The following is a 22,221-nucleotide window of genomic DNA, read 5'->3' as shown; positions in this document are numbered from 1 at the left end:
TGTAACAAAGGTGCCATAATCATTTACTCCGGATAAGGAAATAATTATTTATTACACATTTGATGTCAATGTTTATTACGTTAAAGAGAATTAAACAACTGTCATCGTTCATATTAGTCAAGATAATAATGTAATAATTCGCCAATTATGATTAAACGTAAAAGTAATCGTATTATAATTATTTTAAAAGTAATTATAGAACATACATAAAGTTACGATAAACCAATATGTTTATAAATATAAATAAATTTTGATGCAAGATATAAGTCACGAATCTTTATACCGCCCCCTATTTTCTCGATGGCGGGTAGTAAGTGTCGCGTACCGGTTTGATGAATATACATATAAAAAAGTGATACAAGTAATTATAATTTTAACTTACAATCTTGATAAACGAATCCGTGAAAGTCATCGAAGGTCCGAAGATACCAGAATTCAAATGCAGAACAACGAATTCGTAAGTGAATTAAAGTCTATTCTCTATCGTCATATTCGACAAAACCGGAAGTTCAAGATTTACATACGAAATCAATCAAGACCGAATTTAATTTTAAGTAAAGGTTCCCATTAGATTAGTTTATTTCCAATTATTATACAGCCCCGAAGAAACTGATAACACGTATGTGTTATTTTTAATTTTGCTCGATAGCAGACATTTCCAAAGAAGACTGGTCACTGCAATTAAAGTGCAGACCGACTGTTTTTATGTTTTCAATTGTACATTTGTTTATGTTTCTGTGTTTTCATTCTTCAAAATTTCCAGTTCTTTCTACGTTAGTTCCTTTTGAATAACTGAATAATTTTAGAATTTATTTAAATGAATCGGTATTTTTGCGCATTACGTGCGATATGAAGAAATTTAATGTGATTTCGTGCATGTGCAAGTAGATTATAGGTTATCGGTCTTTTGATTACATTATATTTTCGTACTCCTGTTCGATTTCTTCTCGACTGATATTTGTTAAATAAGAACAATATTTGTATAAACCAACAGTTACTTACTGAGAGCTCTACAGGTAACGTTGTATTTCAGTAACTTATTTTCATATCAGTTTCACGCGATCTTTCATTAACGTAAGAATAATTTCTAAGAAGAAATAAAGCATATATATATCAAAAAACGGCCATTCATTCAAATATCACGCATAATTGAGAGAATCATAAGTATACATAGATTTTATGTTAGGTTAGGAAATGTCTCTTGCTACTTTACGTTTTGCCCGCAGGAAGTTACTGAAACTTTTCTGTATTTCCACCATGACTACGTCTGTATCAGTTGACGAGCGTATGTTGAAAGGAATAAGAAGAATAATTCCAAATTTAAACAATGTTAAACACAAAGGTCAAGATGGTAGGATAGGCATATTCGGTGGCAGTGTAGAGTACACCGGTGCACCATATTTTGCAGCCATGAGCGCTCTTCGCACAGGATGCGATTTAGTGCACGTATTTTGTGCAAAGGAAGCAAGCATACCTTTAAAATCATTTAGTCCAGAGCCTATTGTTCATCCAGTTTTAGATCAGTACGATGCGGTCAGACAAATAAGACCATGGCTTGATCTTTTACACGTAATTATTATTGGACCTGGTCTTGGTAGAGACGACAAGATCTTCAAAACGATTGTTGAATTAATTTCGATTTGTCGTGAATTGAAGAAACCATTGGTAATTGATGCAGATGGACTATTTTTAGTTAGCCAGAAACCTGATATCATAAAAGAATATCCAGGTGTTATTCTCACTCCAAATGCCATGGAATTCACTCGTCTAGTGAAAGGAGCTCTTGATAAAACTGTACAACCCACACCAATGGTCAAAACTGCTGATGTTAAGCACTTGGCAGATGCATTTGGAAAAAATGTAATAATCTTACATAAGGGAGCAAAAGATGTAATAGCAGATGGTCATAAAGGTACAGAAGCAGTGACATGCGGATTGGCAGGCTCTGGTAGGAGATGCGGAGGACAGGGAGATTTATTAGTTGGTGCATTGTCTGTGTTTTGGTGGTGGGCTATTTGTGCAGGAACTACTGAAAATGCTCTGTCATCTCCTATAGCAGCGGGTTATGCTGCATCAAGATTAGTAAGAGAATGCAATGCATCTGCATATAAAATAAAGCAGAGAGGAATGCTGGCATCTGATATATTGGAACAAATACAACCTGTTTTTGCAAGAATCTTTGAGACTCATTGTAACAAGTGAGCCATTCAATTAAAATGATCGCATAATTGGTTTTGATGTATAATATTTTTGTAAAAAGCATTGTTATTTTTACTAAAACGGGTTTAAGTACAATTTTTTTTTATGTATATGTAATATATATATATAAGTCCACTACGAAGTAAACAACAATTAACAATAAATAGTAATAGCATTAATATTGGTTATAGAACATCTTCATTCAATGGAAGAAGTCGAACAAGGAGCACTGATTCCTGAATTGTGCTCATGCTTATAAATTTTTTAATTCTGAATATAAATAAAAGAACTTTGCAAACAATTAATTTGTGATATTTTATAAATAATATTAAGACCAGACATCATAAATTCAGGAATTTGACAGCAATAAATTTATTGTAATTAATACTAAACTTTTAATGCCATTAAATGCATTACAAAATAAACACGTTTTACAATTGTGTGTTGATCTAATTTTACTTATTTTGGTTTAATTATTTTTATATGTACAAGTCGTGCACGCGTAGTAAATGTTTCGTAAATTGAAGATGTTGAATTTGCATTTACAAACTTAATTGACACTTTAAAAGTGATGATATAATATTATTTCGTGAATAATAAAGGTTATCGATATTATTTAACCAATATAAATTATTCACATATTAGTAAGTTGAAAAGTTCAAGTGCAAATAATTCACAGTGAAACTCTGTGGAAACGATTTTTACTTTGCTCTGTATAAAAGTGAATAGTTATTACATTTTTATCATTTATTGAGACATATTTCAAAATATGATTCGATTTTTTTTTTTTGTCTTTGTACTGAAGTGATATACCATGTACGTTCGTCTAAAAAATATTTCTTATCCATGTATCAGTAACATATTTTCTGTTGCCATACAAAAAAGTGCTTTCTTATTAATAACATTTGTTACTCAAAGTAAAAACTATTACTTTATAAAAGTCAGTTGTTTCGTGTTCAAATTCGGAAATGTTTATTGCCTTAAACAACTAACAAAAACGATCTAACGCGTAACAAAAAATTTTCATAAATACGACTAACAATGAAAAGTATATTACCGATCAAAAATAGAAAATATTCATTTTCCTCCGCGGTTTCAATGTTCTAGGCATTTAGTTCTAATTAATAAAATTTTAATATCAAATGTATTACATTAGAACTAAGTTAATAGGTTATATGTCACTAAGTTGAATACATGTTTAAGAAAAGGTTTATCATGTTTTCAAATCGTTTCTGGCGTTCACGCATAATATAAAAGTCGTTTATTATTATCTAACTAAATAAAACAATTTTCTCGTAAGTACAGCACACCTTTCAGGAAGCTTATACAGGGTGTTCAGACAACCCTGGGAAAAATTTCAATGGGAGATTCTGGAGGTCAAAATAAGACGAAAATCAAGAATACCAATTTGTTGATTGAGGCTTCGTTAAAAAGTTATAGAAACATTTCCGTCCACACAGTATATTTTCGGTAAAGAATTTTTTTCTCGAAAGTACGTAGGATTTCAAGGTTATGTCTATTGACCAAAAATGATTCTAATTGACCCCTGCAACCGAAAATATTTTTTTCAGAACAATTTGAAATTTTTTAATTTTGTCGAAAAATTTGTCCACCTATTCGAATTTTTTTCTCGAAAATGGTTAGGATTTCGGGGGTATGTCTATTGACCAAAAATGATTGCAATTGACCCCTGCAACCGAAAATAATTTTTCCAGAACAATTTGAAATTTTTTAATTTTGTCGAAAAATTCTACCTATCGGAATTTTTTTCTTAAAAATGGTTAGGATTTTGAGGGTATGTCTATTGACCAAAATTGATTGCAATTGACCCCTACAACCGAAAATAATTTTTTCAGAATGATTTCTAATTTTTTAACGAAGCCTCAATCAATAAATTGATATTCTTAATTTTCGTCTTATTTTGACATCTAGAATCTCCCATTAAAATTTTTCCCAGGGGTGGTCGAACACCCTGTATTGTATAGTTCTTTATTCGTGTGCCCTACGTTCCTACAAGTATTGAGGTTACATTACCATTTATTGGAGTCCCTGTATTGTTGTCTTTCGCTTCTACGCTAAAATAATATAGTCATTAAGTACCACAGGGTCCGAAGTTGGGAGGAATACTGTATAAAAACGAAAACAGATCATAGCACCTAAATAATTTTTGGCATGAATATACCGAATACTGTCTGTCCGCATCAAAAAATGTCCTAGCCGTGGCCTGGACTTTACCATGACGCTGCTTAACGCAACCTTTTCAGAGACTAAAATTATATTATCGTTTAGAATAATATCGGTGGACTACGAATAGAATGTCAATACTGATGTGTGATTCCCGCGTATTAAAAGCGTCGGTGGCATATCCCTAGTTAATGCTTCCAGCCATGCCATGTAGAGTGGGGCCGAAACCGCGCCTTTTCGTGGCATTGGCAACGACCTGCAATTTCAAAATTTATACGTACTAATTTGTTCAAATTTCTATACAGGGTGTTTGGCCCTGGGAAAAATTTTAATGGGAGATTCTAGAGGCCAAAATAAGACGAAAATCAAGGATACCAATTTGTTGATTAAGGCTTCGTTAAAAAGTTATTAACGTTTAAAGTTCCGCCTGTAGCACGACAATCTGCGTGCTTGCGATAGTGGTGCTCACTCAGCATGAGAAACTCTACTTAGTGACGTATCGACAGCCTCACAGTTTCGTGAGTGAGAACCACTATCACGCGTACGCAGCTGTTCGCTGATTGCCGTTCTACAGGTGGAACTTTAAACGTTAATAACTTTTTAACGAAGCCTCAAACAACAAATTGGTATTCTTGAGTTTCGTCTTATTTTGGTCTCTAGTATCTCCCATTAAAATTTTTCCCAGGAGTAACCAAACACTCCGTATAATTAAGTAACATTAAATTGAAAATTATAAAATTTACTCTGGTTTGTGTTCATGGATAACGTCTTAAGAAGTATAAAAATTATTGAACGAAGTTATAAATGCTTACATTACAACCAACGTGGACTGACTGGAGTTTTCCAACAACAATTCTCGAAGTCTCAATTGCCTATGAGTCTTATCTTTTAAAGATTGAAGTTCAAGTTCTGTGACACAGCATTCTACGATAAAATTGTGCACATCAATTTGTGTCAGTTAAGATAATTAATAATAACGATTAGAGTCGTCAAAGTAAATTAATCTTTTACTCTCAATGAGCTTTTATTCTACCTGTGTCGGCAGGATCGTTTTTACGGAAATCTGATATGAGTTTATCGAAGAAATCTTGCGTTTCCTGCTTTGGTTCTACACTGATATCGTCCACCATTTTGAGACTGGTATATTTTATCCTAAACTTCGTCATAATCTCTGACATTCTAGAAAACAAATATGAACGATAAAATATTTTCTACATAAAAAGAAGAGAAAATTTTATCTGGACAATGGAAGAATCGAATTATTTGGAGCTTACTCTTTTTCTTGCGCCACAATGTCCTGTTTGTGGTTGGCCAATGCAAAAATTCGCATTTTGCAATGTTCCCAATTTGAGCGTGTGCTAATAATGTATGGCAAAAGGATCGTCAAACCTGCCAAATAAGAATTTCTAACACTTACAAATGAGCCTATATTCTTTAACAGTTGGATTGCAAACAATTGTGATCTCACTAATCATTTAAAGTAAAACAATGAGAATTGGAATATAGCAAAATTTTATCTGAAGTTTGCTTGCAGTACGCTAATATAATATCCCAATTGTTTGCAAGTACGTGTAAATATTTTATGAATTACCTCCGTCGTCGTACAACCACCATACGTCGATCGTACCACTTTTATGTTTTCTCTGGAAAATTGTCACATGTTCAGGCACAGTTGCCATTGCATGTCGCTTCTCCCTAAATATTTGTAACGAACATCTTATGACATTATTTGCACGCACGTGAGCGATATAATTATTTACATAATTCATTCATTTCTTACATTAACTTTTCGATTGCGTGTTTTCTTTTATGTTTTAAGTGTTCTCGAGCGCTTCCGTGAGTTGGCGAGTCCCTGATTATTTGTGGTCCGTCGACAGGTACGAACGGAGTTCCTAAAATAAAATAAAATAAGATACGCATAAAATTTTGGGGAAACATTTCTGACCACACAGTATATTTTCGGTAAAAAATTTTTATCTCGAAAGTGGGTAGGATTTCGGGGGTATGTGTATTCACCAAAAATGATTGGAATTGATCCATGCAACCAAAAATAATTTTTCCAGAACAATTTAAAATGTTTTAATTTTGTCAAAAAATTTGTCCACCTACTCGAATTTTTTTCTCGAAAATGGTAGGGATTTCGAGGGTATGTCTATTGACCAAAAATGATTGTAATTGACCCCTGCAACCGAAAATAATTTTTCCAGAATGATTTGAAATTTTTTAATTTAATTTTTTAATAACTTTTTAACAAAACCTCAATCATGAAATTGATATTCTTGATTTTCGTCTTATTTTGACATCTCGAATCTCCCATTAAAATCGGTGGTCGAACACCTTGTATAATATAGCAACTGAATGGTCGGTCGAGCGCTTGCGAGAAATACAAGAGCGTAGCCATCTGGTGGCGAGAACAGGAGGTGACGCCATACACAATTCGTAAGAGAATCAATAATTACCCATTGTTGGTACACTCTGGACCCTTGGAATTTGACTGGACATAGACAAATTGCTGTCGACGTGCATCAAAGTGCTTCCTGTTAGGTCGTAACTGCTCTGTGCCAAAGCACCGTGTTCCTCGTCTCCATTTGCAATTACAACCCCGGAACAGTCCAGACCTTCCGCGATTCGCAGCATCGCCACGGCCAATTTTTGGTCAAACGCGTTGCTGCAACGAACAAAAAATGAAATAATTCCTTTTCCACGAGCCAGAATAAAAGTATGAAATCTTTCGTGAACTTACTGGAGGACGTTGAAGTATTCTTGAAGATCCTTGTGGTTGCAAGTCGACCAGTGGGTTTTGTAGCCCATTAGAACCACGTTTGGCGCCAATTTTCCGACGCCTGAGGCTTGCATCAACGCTGACGCGCCCCTTTCGAAGCTCAAGTCTTCCACTACGTGATAGAACGACTTTATGCGTTGCTGATGCAACCACGCGTAGCCATTTCTCAGTCGTACCGATCGAAAACGATAGGACAGATTGGTCTGGAACGGTACCAAAGAAATCGTTTGAATCGTTGTACGAGTTATCGTTAATGATAATTGTTATTATAAGTGTATGTACCGGATACACTTCACCGCAAATCAACAGCGAGTGGTTTTTCGTAATGAGATTCGCCAGATGTAGCAACGCTGGCCTGGAGCTGGGTGGTCCAGTCAGCGCCAAAATTTGAGGAGCGTAATTCTTGACGTGAGAGTCCATGGAATTCAGTCTGCAAAATTAAATCGTATACGTAGAAGAACGCTTTGGGTTTTACCAAAGCGAGCTCGTTCTTACCGATACACGGTCGATAATGCAGTCTTGTACGTTTGCGCCTGCGTGCTGCTACCCCAATTCACGTCCGGTTTCCGGTAAACGACTATCAAGTACAACGCGAATATAATGACGAACGTGACGAGCGACGTCACCCAATCGATCAGGAACATTATGGCGACGCACGTGATGAAACCGAACAGCGACAGCCAGGTGTTGTAATACTGTAAAGAAATATGTATCGAAGTTAATCGACTGCAAAACGAACGCTAAAAGAAATTACGAGACGCGTCGAGCGTCGTTTATCAATTACTCTGAAGGTTGGTCGCCATCCGATCGGTCGAATCAGTGCCGCGTGAAAAGTGCAGAAGTTGATCAAGGCGTAGGACGCCAAGTAGAAGTTTGAGATCAAAGGCGCGACTGCGTTCAAATTCGCTGAAACCAGAAAGCATTGTGAATATATTGTATGCTCGATCATTAATATAGATCGACCATGGTTTGACTGTAAAAGGAGAAAAGGGAAGTACCTATGAGAAGGAATAACACCGCGACGAAGAACGTCAGGACATAGCCACGATAAGGTTCACCGTGTTTCCCGTATCCTTTGCTGAAGTAAATCAGACCAGGGTAAATTCGATCTTGTCCCAGTGCCTGTATCAATCGTGGCACTGACAATAGGTTCGTCAAAGCTGTCGAGAGGGTTGCAGCGAAGCAGCCTGCGTAGATGAACGGCCCCCAAACTGACATAAGTTGCATCACCTTAAAAACGAAGACGATTTAAGAATTAATCGTGGTCCATAGTTGGTAAGGGAATTTCGCAAGGAAGTTAGTCGCTCGATGTCGTACCGAGTAACTGTTGTGCAATCCAAAAGTGCAATTCACTTGTGGAATGCAATTTATTATGGTGTTATTCGCGCCTACGTAGCCGCTAGCGTCTCTCAAAGCAGCCCCACCAGCGAATAGGACGAAAGTGAGGTAACTGAGCATCGAAATTAGCAACGCCAGAAGGGTTCCGATCGGAATGCTGCTCGCCGGATCCTTCAAATCGCCGGATATGTTGGCGCCAGCCTGTATTCCGGTCACCGACGGAAAGAAAATGGCGAACACCGAGAAGAACGTTTGGTTGCTGTTCTCCGAGAACCGATAATCCGTTCCCATGTTGCTCATGAACACTTCAGCTGAGGATTCAAGAAATAATTCCATAATGCACAGAAACATCGAATTGATAACTGGAAATATTTCAAATAATTTCACCTACACGAAAATCCAAGAAATCCGTGTGCTTTCTGATTTATATTCGACGGACCCATAATAGTACCGATCAAGAAATCAAAGATGGCGGCGACAATGATGGCTATGAGGAAATTTTGTGCCTGAAAGAAATATATTTCATTGTTAATTGCATTGAAAAGGCTTATTTAAATGTTTTTATTCCGTGAGTTAAATACAACGAGGCAGAAAAAATAAATAGTACCTTTGATTCCCATTCCATTCCGACCGCGCAAATCATAATCATGGCGATCAGTGCGAATATGCCTACGATTCGGACATCGTTCACCCCATTGTCGATAATTTTCAAGTTATGCTCTCGCAGTAGATCGTTCAAAGAGTCGCAGAAACCGATAGTATTCATCGAGGCCGATACTGCGTTGGCAAACGCAAATACGATTCCTACGGAGGCTCCGAATTCCGCTCCCAGGGTTCGCGATATGATGAAATATATGCCACCTGTAGAAATTCACGCTATTTATACATCATTGAACTTAAACAATGTGTTTGGGTGTGTACAGGTACGAATTCGAAGGCCTCAAACTCCTTAATTCGGGCCTGTGTAACACTAATTTCGCTACCATTCGCTTGTGTTAAAATAACAGTGGATTTAATAATTTTATTTTGATGGCAAATGTATCCGTGCTTGATACCATTGCGCAATAAGTTATGGACCTCTTCGATGTGAGGACAATTCCATAACGATTGGAGCCAAAGATAATTAATACACTGGAAATTGCAAGAATCTAAAATGGCAAGAATCGCCAAAAGCGAACAATGAAATTGTCAATTCTTTAAATGGAGTTGTAAACGAAGGTTTGCGTCGTTGTTTCTGAGGACAACGTTCCTTTTCTTGGAAAAACAATTTTCAACGTGCAACGCGCAGTATCAACAAGGTACATAGTGCCACACCTTCGAGAAAAAAGGACGAGAAAATGGGAGTCCCGTAACACACCTCCCTTTACTTCCCCATTAGTACTAATTGCGCTGAGGCTAAGCGTCGTGATGACGCAGACTGCCGCGGATATTCCAATAATGATGACGCTCTGCAATATGCCCGCCTGAGCCACCACCCACGACAATCGCAGGAAGAGCATTACACCCCATATATTGAGGAGGCATGGTATTAAGACACCTTGGATCCATCCTAACTTTATTCCCGTATGCTTTTGCTGGGATGTTCCAATCTGACCAGCTTCTATATTGGGGTCCTGAAATTTGAACATCAAATATATTTATTTACGATTTTTAAACAATATTTCAATGTCGATCACGTGCATCGATAAATCGTGGATTCGAGGATAGGATGGAAACGTCCCAAATCCTTGCATCGACTGTTTCATGTTTATTTCCATTCTTAGAAATTAGAGAAAAAACATTTTGTACTCTGTATATACATATATATAACGAAATTAAAATATTGTAATTTTATAGCAATTCGTAGTATCTCTTTATCGTATAAGTTAATCGTGCCAAGGTTAGACGTTTCGGAAGGTCGGAGTCGCTTGAAGGTTCACCGAAGAATGATTCTGCGCATCTCTGTCGCGCAGTCTTAAGCGTCTCACAGCGCATGACCGTTATACGTGTTGAAAAGAAGAAGGGGTAGCGTGAACGTGGTCAGTTACCCCTCAGCGGGCAAGGCTTTATGTGGTCTGTGACAAATGTTGTTTGTCAGTCCATGTAATTGGCGTTGCATTGCACTAGTTGCATTAATACATGTTTGATACGATTCTATATAGGTACTCAGAGTATAAACAAAGACATCCCTGTTCTTTTAAAAATTTCCTGAGCTATACAAGTTTAAAGGAGACGAAGTCTTTCGAATTTCGTTCTTACATTTTTAGAAGACACCCTTAAAGTGGCTTCTACAAGTTTACTGCTTGTTTGCCAGAGGGTTCAGTCGATTCTTTCTCGCGACCTTTTTCACGAGAAGGGCAGTATAACCAGCGTATAAACTTCCCATAAACCTCGATCATGTATGAACAGCTTTATACTTAGCCACTGTTTACTTAGAAGAAGTGTGAAATCAAGGATACTTAACGCATTGGCGCGCGAAACGTGATTTTTATTTTTAAATATCTCGTAATCTAGTGAGTATCTACGTTAACGGCCCGGGGAACGTGAGTCCAATATTTTTGGATTTTGTGTCTATATGTCTACTAGGCTTCATTCAAATCGCCGCCTAAAATTACGCGCGGCCAATTGAAACGATCGTCGTATCATCGACAGCGATGGAGCTTTTTAGAAATGTTTAAATTCTCTTTAAACATACTCAGAAGTTTAAGTTACCATTTCCAATAAACGACACGGATTATTCCGTGCATATGCAAACCTTTTAGAAATTGTGTGCCCATATACGCGTGTGTAATCTCGACGTTCAAACATTTGCTGTCGATTTAATCGTTGCAAACATTGTAGTTTGCACATCGTGACCAAATGACAACCAGATTGTGCTGATGAATTGATGCTCGTACCGACGCAAATGCTGTCATTCGACGATCAATAATTACGCGACGCAAAAAATTTCATTCCTACACGGAAACGACGCGAGAACGATGTTCGACCTTAAAGTAAAATCTTATTATTACGAGATGAAAACCATCCCTTCGAAGTCGGGAATATTTAACTTCGTGCAAAAGTGGCGATGTTTGTCGAAAGAGCCACATATCGATCAAACTCTAAGGACCTTTGGGGAACAACAATTACATTAGTTAATTTCACTTATGAAAAATACCTTGCTTGACGAGGAATTGTGTACGTGTGTACATCCGTATTTGATGAAGCAACTTCTCGATTGCTCAATTTAAATTACGCGTTTGCTAGTAGAGCACGTGACCTACTCGTCGTTAATAATTTTTCACTTTTGCTTCATTAAGTAAATTATTTCTTTGACCCTTGGATGTAAGCAGCGAAATTAATAATCCATTATAATGCACGAGTGGAAACCATTTTGAGATTTCCATCCGACAATATTTGTCCACTAGACTTTGATAAAATTTACGTTTCCGGTAAATCCAACAATTGATTGACCAATCGTTCTCCCGAAGCGAACGCGAGGCCTGACAATTACGATAAGTAATTGTTTGGGAAAAGTATCGACTTTTCAATGCGTTCAAGGGTATTGCGACGAGGGTGGTACGAATGTCCGTAGGATGTGGCAATTTTACCTTTATAAGATTTCCTTCGTGCAGGGTGCTCAACGATGGCCTCTTAGCGCGTCGACTCAATCTACAAACAAAGACGTTCTTGTCACTTGCTGTAACGTTATTAGCGAGGGAATGAAGTTAATTAAATTAGGATAAACTGATGAATGGGCTGGGAAAGGCCGTTAATGGCAAAAGGGATCGTTTTCCACGAGAATGGGAACGTTCCATAACGACTGTTAATAATTTCTCGTGTGACTTTCGGTCGCCAATAAAATTCGAAGTAACCATCGCATCGAAATCTGCGACCACAATTATCTTTTGTACTATTCGAAATCTTTATGAATCGCGCTTTGAAAGTTTCAAATTAAGACCACGTCTCTGAGAAACCGTGACCAACATGTGTGATGTATCACGTGTCACGTTGTGTAAAGTTCGAAAAACTCGTAAACGGATCTTTTGTGGATGCATGTAAATCTGTGTTGTATGTTTAGCTAAGGGAGGGAGAGAGAGAGAGAGAGCGAGAGTTTCTGTGAGATTCGTTAGTTCTAAAACTGCAGTAAACGTTCGTTCTCGCAGAAATTGGTTTTTAGTCTCTTTTTAATCTCGTTCAATTTTATTTATTTTTCGACACTGTGCATCGACGTTTCATAGAACGTTTCGACAGTTACAAAGAGCGTGAGAAATAATTTTTTACGCACCTGTAGTGATCCAAACGAGGAACAACGTCCCACAGTCCGCTGACGTTCAGCGTCATCGGTGATCTCTTATTGTTTTGGTTCCCGCTAATTACTTCATCATCCATAGCTTCAAGTACGCGTCAACCGTGTCTGGTTGAATCTGCGAGTACGGAAAGAACACTTAAATTCAGAATATTCATGTATGCTGTCGAGGTCGTTTAATTAACAGCTCGTAAAGTCTCTAATTCCTGCTTGGGATCCCCACACGCCACGATATTCGGAAACGCGAACGGTTCGATTGTTTTGAAATTTTGCAAATTTTCGCGTTGACTCGATTAGGAGCGACATATTAAGTCGTTTTATGCAAAGTGTTCCGTGAGAAAACATTTGACAGTAGGTGTTAATTGGTAACTGTTACACGAAGCGTTGCAAGTACCCGGATTCACACTTACGATCCATTAGAGCTAGTCGATTTTAGGCGTTCAAATTGTTCTAAGTTTCCGTACACGTGGTAATTTGCATAGATAGCATTTACGTACACGTGGACAATTTTTTTGGGAGGGCTACACGTGCCAATATAAGGCTGAATCAATAATGATGAAATAGCGTTTGACACTTTGAGTTATAGTTAAAACGTTGCCCACCTGTGGATGAACACTCTGTTTATGTTTCGAAAATATCAACGTTTCTCAATTGCAATGTAACAATTACGCTCAGTTGTTGAACACGATTCAAAAGGAAACACCTGCTTCAAAGATCAACAAATTGCCAAATTTTCTGAATTCCACGAGCAGAGAAATTAATTAAAAAATGTATCATCTGATTCTTGGAGCAATAATTCACCGCCATTTATACGTCAGTTTTATACTCGAGTCCCTAATCGTATTTCTGTCATCTTGGCACGATATATTCTGCTGTAATGTCTGATATTTGTCGCTCGTGGCGTGTTATTGGTTTTGGAACCAGTTGCTCAAAGTTACACAAATTCAAATAATTCTTTTTACACGATTTTCAATCTGCAGTTTCTTTAAATGTAAGATTTCGAAAGAACTTTAACATTGTTCGAGATTAAAAGAATCGATAAATATACATTTAAACAGACCGTTGCATTATCACAAGCAAAACTGAAAACACGTTTTCCTTGAATTAATATTTCTTTAACTAGTAAACATGATAAGTCACAAACTAATCAACCGACGGCCCTGAAATTTTCGTGACAAGAATTATCGTACTATGTTAAAACCTTTTTACGTTAGAACGCAAAAACAAAGTGAAAAAATAGGATTTTTACCGCCTCTGCGGAGCAAACTATGCCAGGCGAGGTCTTTGAACTATCCGCGTTAAGTTATTTTTACTCTCGCAATCTATAAAGATAGAAAATACTTTTGTAATCGAAAAAGCTTTCGAAAAGTCTTTTCTACCTTAAAATCGAAAGAAAGAGTTTACAACCAACTCCAAACTTCTATTTTTCTAGGGTTAAATAGTCAAAGCTTCCTTAAAGAATGGCAGCCATCTTGATATCGATAGGTTCGACCATTTCTCTTTGTTCTAACGCGTGAAAGAAACTTGCACAAAGATCGATGGTGGAAAGAAAGAAGAAAATGCATCGAAAGCATATCCCGTCTAAATATTCGCGATTGTTTACAGTCTCATGCTTTTAACCTTCGCGTATTTTTGAAGACCACCGAGGGGGGAACGTCGCGCGCGAAACCAGATGGAAAAATAGATTTTCGAAGAAAGGCGCATTTGTTGCCGCGATGTTCGAGCGAAAGTGCCGGTCGCGTGTCAAATTCTATTCTCGAACAACGAGTAAAACTTTCGTCCTCGGTTCTATCTCCTCCGAGCATCGATTTGAAAAATTCGTTCGCGTATTCTAATTTACTAAGTTCATGAATGAAACCCGCGTGGAAGTTGGTTTACGAATCGATCTAAAATGGTTTCCATCGAGTCGCGCCAAACGTACGCTCGAGGATCGATCGTATAGTTAATTTTATAGAGGGATTTTCGCGAAGCTACTTGGCCATGATCCCAGAGCTCGTAACGCTTGACAGCTGGCCAAACTTTGGTTTCATTCATAGTCTTAGGCGTCGCTCGCGTGAATGTTGACACGGTTCTGCGTTTCCGAGAAATTCGCATCGAAACCATATCGGCTCGAATAAAAGACAAGGCAAACTGGACGCTCCTTAAATCAAACATCTCGAAGAGCACTCTGGGACGTCACTGGACGTCGATAGGGGAGGCTCGAATAGTTTCCTAACGCCAAGAATATTTTCTTTGTTCGTAAAAGTGACAATTATCACCGTCACGCGTACGTGACTTTGGCACGCAAACGAATGATACAATTTAACACTTTACCGACCGGTAAAATCGGTTTTCTGCCACCAACGGTTACCGACTGGTAACCTAATCTATCAATCGGTTGCCAAGAATGTACAAAATGTTATTAGATTTAATTACTCTGTAGCAGGAAGCGATGTAATAAGCACTTTCACAAAGTTTGATTTTCCCGCGCGATAGCGTCACAGATAGAGTCGACCGATACCGATATCGGTCGGTAAAGTGTTAAGAAACGTGTACCGACAGAACGAAGGTTGTTATCTCGTTTTTATTCTGTATACGAAATGACAAATTGTCCCGCGTGTCTAATGAAAGGAGCAACGATTAATTAAGGGGAGACAAATGTAAGTACTTTGCATCTTGAACATTGTCACTCTTCTTAATTAATCAGTATCCCTTTATTGGATAAGAGGAGCTGTTTTTTCATTAGAGCACGAACTTGAACGGTTGCTTTATCGCCGGTGGTGCAATAAACGAGCCTGTACAACGCTCGACCACCATTTCTGACGAGAGATCTGCTCTGTTTTCAGGTCAAAATTTTATAAAAAAATAAAATGGTTGGTAAAATAGTTATTACGAGGGTCGATAATCTCGACTCTTTAACTTAAACTCGCAAACTTTCAGTTTACTGTGTAGCATCGTTGGGTAACAGTGTTATTTATTATAAGTTCTGGTTGTAGAATTCCAATATGGCGCCATCATAGTTCTGGTTGTCCCCGGAGTTGGACGAGTATCAAAGTTGAGGTTTCTGTTCGTGATTGGAATAAGAGTAGAATGTTTGGAACGAAGAAACGAATAGTTAGAAAAAATTTAATCGAATGATTATTTCAAATAATAAAGAGAGTTTAAGATGTTACAAAAATTGGTTATATAGCTTCAGAAAATGTTGCTTATGAGATGAGGTAATGAGATTTTGAAAGACGATAAGACCAGTGTCTCGAAGTTTCAATTGTGACGTTAAGTTGCAAAATTGCAGGAAAATCGCTGCAACGTGGAGCTGAAAAAAGTTGCACGGATTGATAGTTCAATCAACGCTCAAGCAACCTTGACTCATCTCCTTATGCAACAATTCCCAACCTAAGAATTGCTTCAATTTCAATTAAAAAGTGACGGTTAAAGTCTCTTGCGTAACGTTCTGTCGTCGAAGTGCAGACTTTGCGATTAATTAAGTACGTAAAGAATGCTAAAAATTTAGAAGTACACGTGTTAAAATAGAATTAGAATTGCGTAAACTTTGAAGAATGTTTCGAAAACTTTTCTAATTTCTTTTTTGGCTAAAAGCTGCTCCAATCGATATTGGTGTCGCTATTGGCCGATCTCCGCCAATAGGGACGCAGCTAGCGATTGGAGGGGAGTTGCTAGACTGTGGAGTGGGGATGAAAACAGTAACTTTCCTTTCGCGAACGAACAGTAGCTGCGTTGCAATAAAAAATAGTAGAATATAAAACAGAACGTTTTCACAAAAAATTCCATATAAAAATTCAAGTTTTATAACATTATAATATTTTAACAATGACGTATTTAGAAACATTGCATTATCTATAGGATGACTTCCACTAATCTATCGACGGGATTATCTCTCAAGGTAACGGGCGCGTTAAAAAATTAAGTTGTTTTGTAATAATTCTATTTATTTTTTAACGGTAGAAAATGCGATCGCGAGTAAGATTCATCAACGTATAAATGGAGCAACTAGTATCGTACAGATAAGTGATTCGTGTTAAATGAACACATTTTTATTTATTTTCTTCCTCGAGGCGTGGCATAGAGCATTCTTTATCACGGAAATGTACGCAATAATCGATCAAAACAATTTCGTCTCAATGAAATCAATTTCCTGATAATTTCGACACAGTCTTTATCGCGTCACATTTTATCAAACCTCACATTTTTCACATTAATTTCCATCGATCTAGATACTTGTCAGAATTCTGAACAAGCTATTTCTCAATCCTGTTACTTGTTTACAAAAGTGCACAATTGTTTTCATAAAAAGATTCGGTTTATAATTCTTCGTGGAAGTTCCAATAAACCACGATTGTTATATCTCGTGGAGATTCACTTGTAGCACGTTCTATTAATTTCAAGAATAAACATATTATTATATTTCAAGTATTCGTGGCTGGAAAAATTGAAGAAATAGAGCGAATGACGCCACGAGTTCCAGTTCTTAAGAATAAAAAACAGAAACAGAGACAGAGCGAATTAATTTGCAAAGGTAATTGGCAGCGGATGATCTACCATCGAGATTATCGATACAAAACGAAGATAATGCGATCGACGGTTGGGCAAAACCGTTTGCTTGGCGTTTTGTGTCGTAAATTGTTCAGCGATCGTTATTTCTGTCAAGTTCGTGATCGAGTGCACGCTCGGATAAAAATAGTCAGCTCGACAATAATCGTTTCGACAAATTGAAAATTCGATGCACTTTTCGTCGATTTACCGGGAAGATTTTCGAGTTCCACGGAAGAACAGTGTCACGCTGGCGAAATTTAGCGACGATCGGCGAAAAATTGTGACTCTTTTCGTTCTTGGAAAACGTGAAACTGTGTTAAATTTAACATTGAATTCAATTTTACGAATATCGAGTTTGCCTTGTTTGTGGCGAAGATTGAAATATGGTCGAATATTTTTCCTGTATGGCTTTATATAGAATTCGTAGAGCAGCCAAAAACAAGGGATATATCTTTTTTTGATTGCGTAAGACTCGTGATTAAATTTGGAGGGTGAAACTACCCCTTTGATGCTATCTTGAAAGCTACAGGATGCAAGTGACTTTTCTCGAGGAATTTTTCTATGGCGGAGAATAACAAGAACGCGTCGGTAGAAAATGATCAATAAGCAAAGGACAAAAATTATTTTTAACCACTGTCGTTTACGATACGTTTGTTAGACTAACTATTAATCATTGTCGTACGAGGAATATCGCTGCAATCACTCGTTTTATTGTTATTAACCACTTAACGCTTTGACCGGACTGTACTGCTCTCTAACTGCTTTAATTAATTTTTCTGGAATCTAACTGCAATTCAAGACGGTCGTTTTATCAATTTTAAAACATTTATTTCACCATCTGTTTTCGTTAAACGTTCCATACTGAAAGTCTGAGTAACTCTCAGGCCTGAAAATATATTTGTTCTCGACACTTCACGTGTAATTAATTAATAAAATACTGATTTTAGAAAATTTATTTGATTTTAATTTATTTTGTTGCGAGAGAAAATGAAATTTTTCTGGAATTTAACTGCAATTTAAGACGGTCGTTTTATCAATTTTAAAACATTTATTTCACCATTTGTTTTCGTTAAACGTTCCATATTGAAAGTCTGAGTAACTCTCAGGCCTGAAAATATATTTGTACTCGACATTTCACGCGTGATTAATTAATAAAATACTGATTTTAAAAGATTTATTTGATTTTAATTTATTTTGTTGCGAGAGAAAATGAAATTTTTCTTCCATTTCGTTATTGTGTCATAAATTCACGAAAAAGATATTGTCTAATAATAAATTTGGATTGTATGTTGGGATTGGTCGGAGATCGTGCCCCGTTTAAGTGCACGCGCCTGCAATCGAACTTGAAAGTCGTGTTTTGGCAAACGAAAACGTAATACCGTGAAATCTAATTCAACTAGGATTTATTTATCCAGAAGGGATCTTTCTATTTTCGGTAGTATCGCGTGATTAGATGCGCGGAAGAAACGCAAAATAAGCCTTAATATTTCTTACGTTCGTCCAAGCAAACTGCGCCAAACTATACGACATCAAACATCATCAAAATGAAGTTATTATAGAGTAAATCTTCTGCAATTAACCTTAGAAAATGTAAAATTTATTTCCAAGTTAGAGTTCAACATTTTTTTGTTTACTTCCCACTGACGCGCGTAAAATAAAAAAAGAACGTAAATTAATAATTCGAGAGGAAATAATATTCGAATAACTTCGACGAGGAATTAAATAAATTTTCTAATTTTCTCGCGTTTTTAAATGTTCTGCAGCGTCGTAGATTCCAGGCGGAAAATTTCGGTAATATTAATTTGCCTGAATCCCAACGTTGCACGTTTCATACTGCATATTTTTAGTGTTTATTAATAAAGAAACGTTTCTTAAATTGTTTCCTGTTACCGGGCGCATCTTTAACACACGTTTCAACAGCAAATTCAATAAAAGTCAAGAAGTTTATGCATCTATATACGGCACAGCGGTGTTTCCTTCTGTTTACACGATCACTTTCCAAGAGATTAATGTTTTTCTTATTTTCAGCTCTCAACAATTGTTGAGCGGCGCGTAATTTTTAGATCGCGGATTTCTCGAAAAACTCCGGCCAGTCGTCCATCGAGAAACCCAATTTTTCGCTCTCGACGATTACTAACGCAAACGATAAATTAACAATGCCACAAAATTGCAACTAGTTAGTTTTCTATCGTTAAAATTCTCAAATTCGAATAGATACTATTTATATTTCAACATGCACAGAGTAATTGTTAGGATTGTCTATCCTGGAACACTAACGATGTATTCCCGATCAGTTTCCCGTCGGCTGGACGATATCTCAACTTACACGAAATTACCACTCAACATGCAGCAACACCATGCACAAAGTACCATCGTAAATCGGAGTCTCGAAGAAAGAAACCAAAAATACAAAAAGCAAAACAAACGCGAACAGAAATAGTTCTTTCCTCCGGCGTAACGCACAAGGATCATAAACTGGCCATGCAACGAGGTCTCTGTCGAAGATCGAAGCAGCAAACACGGAGGCGGTTCACATGCAGGATTCGAAGAACGAAGCTACTTCTCCCTTCGTCCTCTGTGGACACGAAGATCGCTATCGAAAGCGGAAAGGCACAACGCGGACAACGAGAGACGAGCAAGAAGAAGAAGTATAATCGTTTTTCGGGGGATAATTCGCGACAGATTGCAAGAGAAGCGCGGCGCACGTTTCGAAACGATCACTCACGGGATGTCGGCGGCAAGTTCGGTACGCGATCCACCCGTGATCCACACGGAACGCGCACGATCGAGGAGTCCGCTAGAACGATCACCGGAGATCCAACGCGAGCCACTGAACACCGTGCAACACTCGAATCCTTCGGGCCGGCTGACATTAAGGAAGGAAGCATGCGTCGAGCTTCCCTTTCTCCGTAAAACTCTTCCAAACACACGCGTGCACACCCACTTAAATACACGCGCGGGTGGCGCGTGCGCCCGCGCGAGAACACACACGTCATTCCTACGCGTCCACGCACACATGGACGAACAACGGGTCGAGTAAACGCGCGAAAGAATAACATTATTGGGAGATATAGGCTCGGTTTATTGGCGCGAGTACAAAGACCCGCAGAACCCCGTAAATCGATCTATCAATTACGGGATGGCGCGTCGACGAGAGTCCCGTTCGTCTCGAAACGCGTCGAACAAGGGATGGAAAGTAGCGATGGACTCGATGTGAGAGTTTCGATCCCAAGTTTCAATAGATTCGAGCCGTTTCGATGGTGTATTTTGATATTTAGAACGCTTGAAATTGTCGCGTGTTCAGTTATCCGGGGAAGTTTGCTAGGATCTTTAATTTCGAACGATTTGAACCGTTTCGAGGTTTAAAACACTTGATATTGTCTTTGTTAGATTCGTATTGGGTTGGTGCATGTGTTCAGTTATCCGGGGAAGTTTGCTAGGATCTTTAATTTCGAACGATTTGAACCCTTTCGAGGTTTAAAGCACCTGAAATTGTCTTTGTTAGATTCGGAATTGGGTTGGTCCATGTGTTCAGTTATCCGGGGAAGTTTGCTAGGATCTTTAATTTCGAACGATTTGAACCGTTTCGAGGTTTAAAGCACCTGAAATTGTCTTTGTTAGATTCGTATTGGGTTGGTCCATGTGTTCAGTTATCCGGGGAAGTTTGCTAGGATCTTTAATTTCGAACGATTTGAACCGTTTCGAGGTTTAAAGCACCTGAAATTGTCTTTGTTAGATTCGGAATTGGGTTGGTCCATGTGTTCAGTTATCCGGGGAAGTTTGCTAGGATCTTTAATTTCGAAAGATTTGAACCGTTTCGAGGTTTGAAACACTTGAAATTGTCTTTGTTAGATTCGTATTGGGTTGGTCCATGTGTTCAGTTATCCGGGGATTCTTGGTACGACTCCCTGCATTGTTTCTTCGTTGTTTTAAAATGGCAGACCCAATATATCTCGACTGACTAACTGAAATGCTACTATTTATGGGGAAATTACTCTGCTAGAGATGTAAAAATTTTTCGTGTACTGCTCTGTTAGCAATATAACCTCTTTCGTGGATTGCAGAAATGTTCCAAGCTAGAGTAGAGTCACGACTAAATTCATAGAGTGAAATTTGTATTAATTTGCAACTACAAAGCTATCAATCACAGCTCTTTTTGTTATTATTACAAAGAGGGAAACTTCATGATGATCCAAAAGTTGTATCTGGAATATAAAGGGGAGCTAGGAAGGGGATAAAGAATAAAGAATAAGAAGGATAACGAAACGAGGGGAGGAAAAAGAGTACGCTTAAAAGAAATATTTAGAAAAGAGAAGGGTGGGAAACGGATAATGAAAGAGCCAGAGGGAGGAGATAGGGAGAATATAAAGAAATTAGAACAGTGGATATACCCAGATACCTAAAGGGGAGGACAAATGAGTGGAGAATGATAAGGATAACAAGATTTAAGCTAGGAAATGAAACTTGGGGAAGGGTTGTACTGCTAGGAAGAGAAAAAAGGGTGTACTGTTTTAATAAGAAAAGAAGAAGCACGTGATAAATAGATAAAAGATAGATTTTGAAAGATAGCAAAGATGGCGACGAGTAGATGGCACTAGAGAGAACGAAGGAAGAGACACCAGAGCTTAGATTGAAATTCCTGCAAATAGATGTGTACGTTGTCCGCATATTTCTGCATCGAAAATGTTCTTCCACGTCCCCTTAGGACTTCCAGGCGCCATCTTTCTAGGGATGGCGCACCCCACTTAGAAAAACACCGATCTAGATGGAAGTCGACGGCGTTTACGCGGAGTTTGGAACAAATGTTCTGTTTCGAAGAAGCTTCCCCCGCGTAGTAAACCGAAATTATTCAAACAAGAAGCTCCAAGAACAGTATCTTCATCTAAGAAACTTGGGAATAAATCCACGTGGATTTTCACGC

At 37.8% G+C, this 22,221-nt stretch overlaps 2 protein-coding genes across 4 annotated transcripts; one reads left to right on the top strand and one right to left on the bottom strand.

Moving 5' to 3' along the window:
- The first annotated feature begins 720 nt into the window (after positions 1-720).
- Positions 721-2,626, top strand: Naxd (NAD(P)HX dehydratase). Of its 2 annotated transcripts, XM_076778360.1 has the most exons (3): positions 721-1,016; positions 1,227-2,198; positions 2,391-2,624. In XM_076778360.1, exons 2-3 carry the CDS (start codon positions 1,258-1,260, stop codon positions 2,437-2,439), a joined length of 990 nt encoding a protein of 329 aa, XP_076634475.1. In that variant the 5' UTR covers positions 721-1,016; positions 1,227-1,257; the 3' UTR covers positions 2,440-2,624. The 2 variants fall into 2 exon arrangements, with proteins under 2 accessions (XP_076634475.1, XP_076634474.1); XM_076778359.1 differs by lacking the exon at positions 721-1,016 and having other exon boundaries at positions 1,174-2,198; positions 2,391-2,626.
- Nkcc (sodium potassium chloride cotransporter) lies at positions 2,548-20,234 on the bottom strand. Of its 2 annotated transcripts, none has more exons than XM_076778300.1 (19): positions 20,026-20,234; positions 12,750-12,888; positions 12,073-12,133; positions 9,861-10,116; positions 9,111-9,364; positions 8,895-9,009; positions 8,483-8,814; positions 8,164-8,395; positions 7,950-8,071; positions 7,661-7,860; positions 7,448-7,595; positions 7,127-7,368; positions 6,843-7,051; positions 6,164-6,275; positions 5,975-6,078; positions 5,658-5,772; positions 5,417-5,562; positions 5,196-5,307; positions 2,548-4,639 (listed from the first exon to the last, which is right to left on the bottom strand). In XM_076778300.1, the coding sequence occupies exons 2-19, from the start codon at positions 12,851-12,853 to the stop codon at positions 4,504-4,506; spliced, it is 3,000 nt and encodes a 999-aa protein (XP_076634415.1). In that variant the 5' UTR covers positions 12,854-12,888; positions 20,026-20,234; the 3' UTR covers positions 2,548-4,503. The 2 variants fall into 2 exon arrangements, with proteins under 2 accessions (XP_076634415.1, XP_076634416.1); XM_076778301.1 differs by lacking the exon at positions 20,026-20,234 and adding an exon at positions 19,627-19,938.
- Positions 20,235-22,221: the final 1,987 nt, after the last annotated feature.

Source organism: Colletes latitarsis, chromosome 11 (genome assembly GCF_051014445.1).
Source record: "Colletes latitarsis isolate SP2378_abdomen chromosome 11, iyColLati1, whole genome shotgun sequence".
Classification (NCBI taxonomy): Eukaryota; Metazoa; Arthropoda; class Insecta; order Hymenoptera; family Colletidae; genus Colletes; species Colletes latitarsis.
This window is presented reverse-complemented; position numbering and strand designations above follow the sequence as displayed.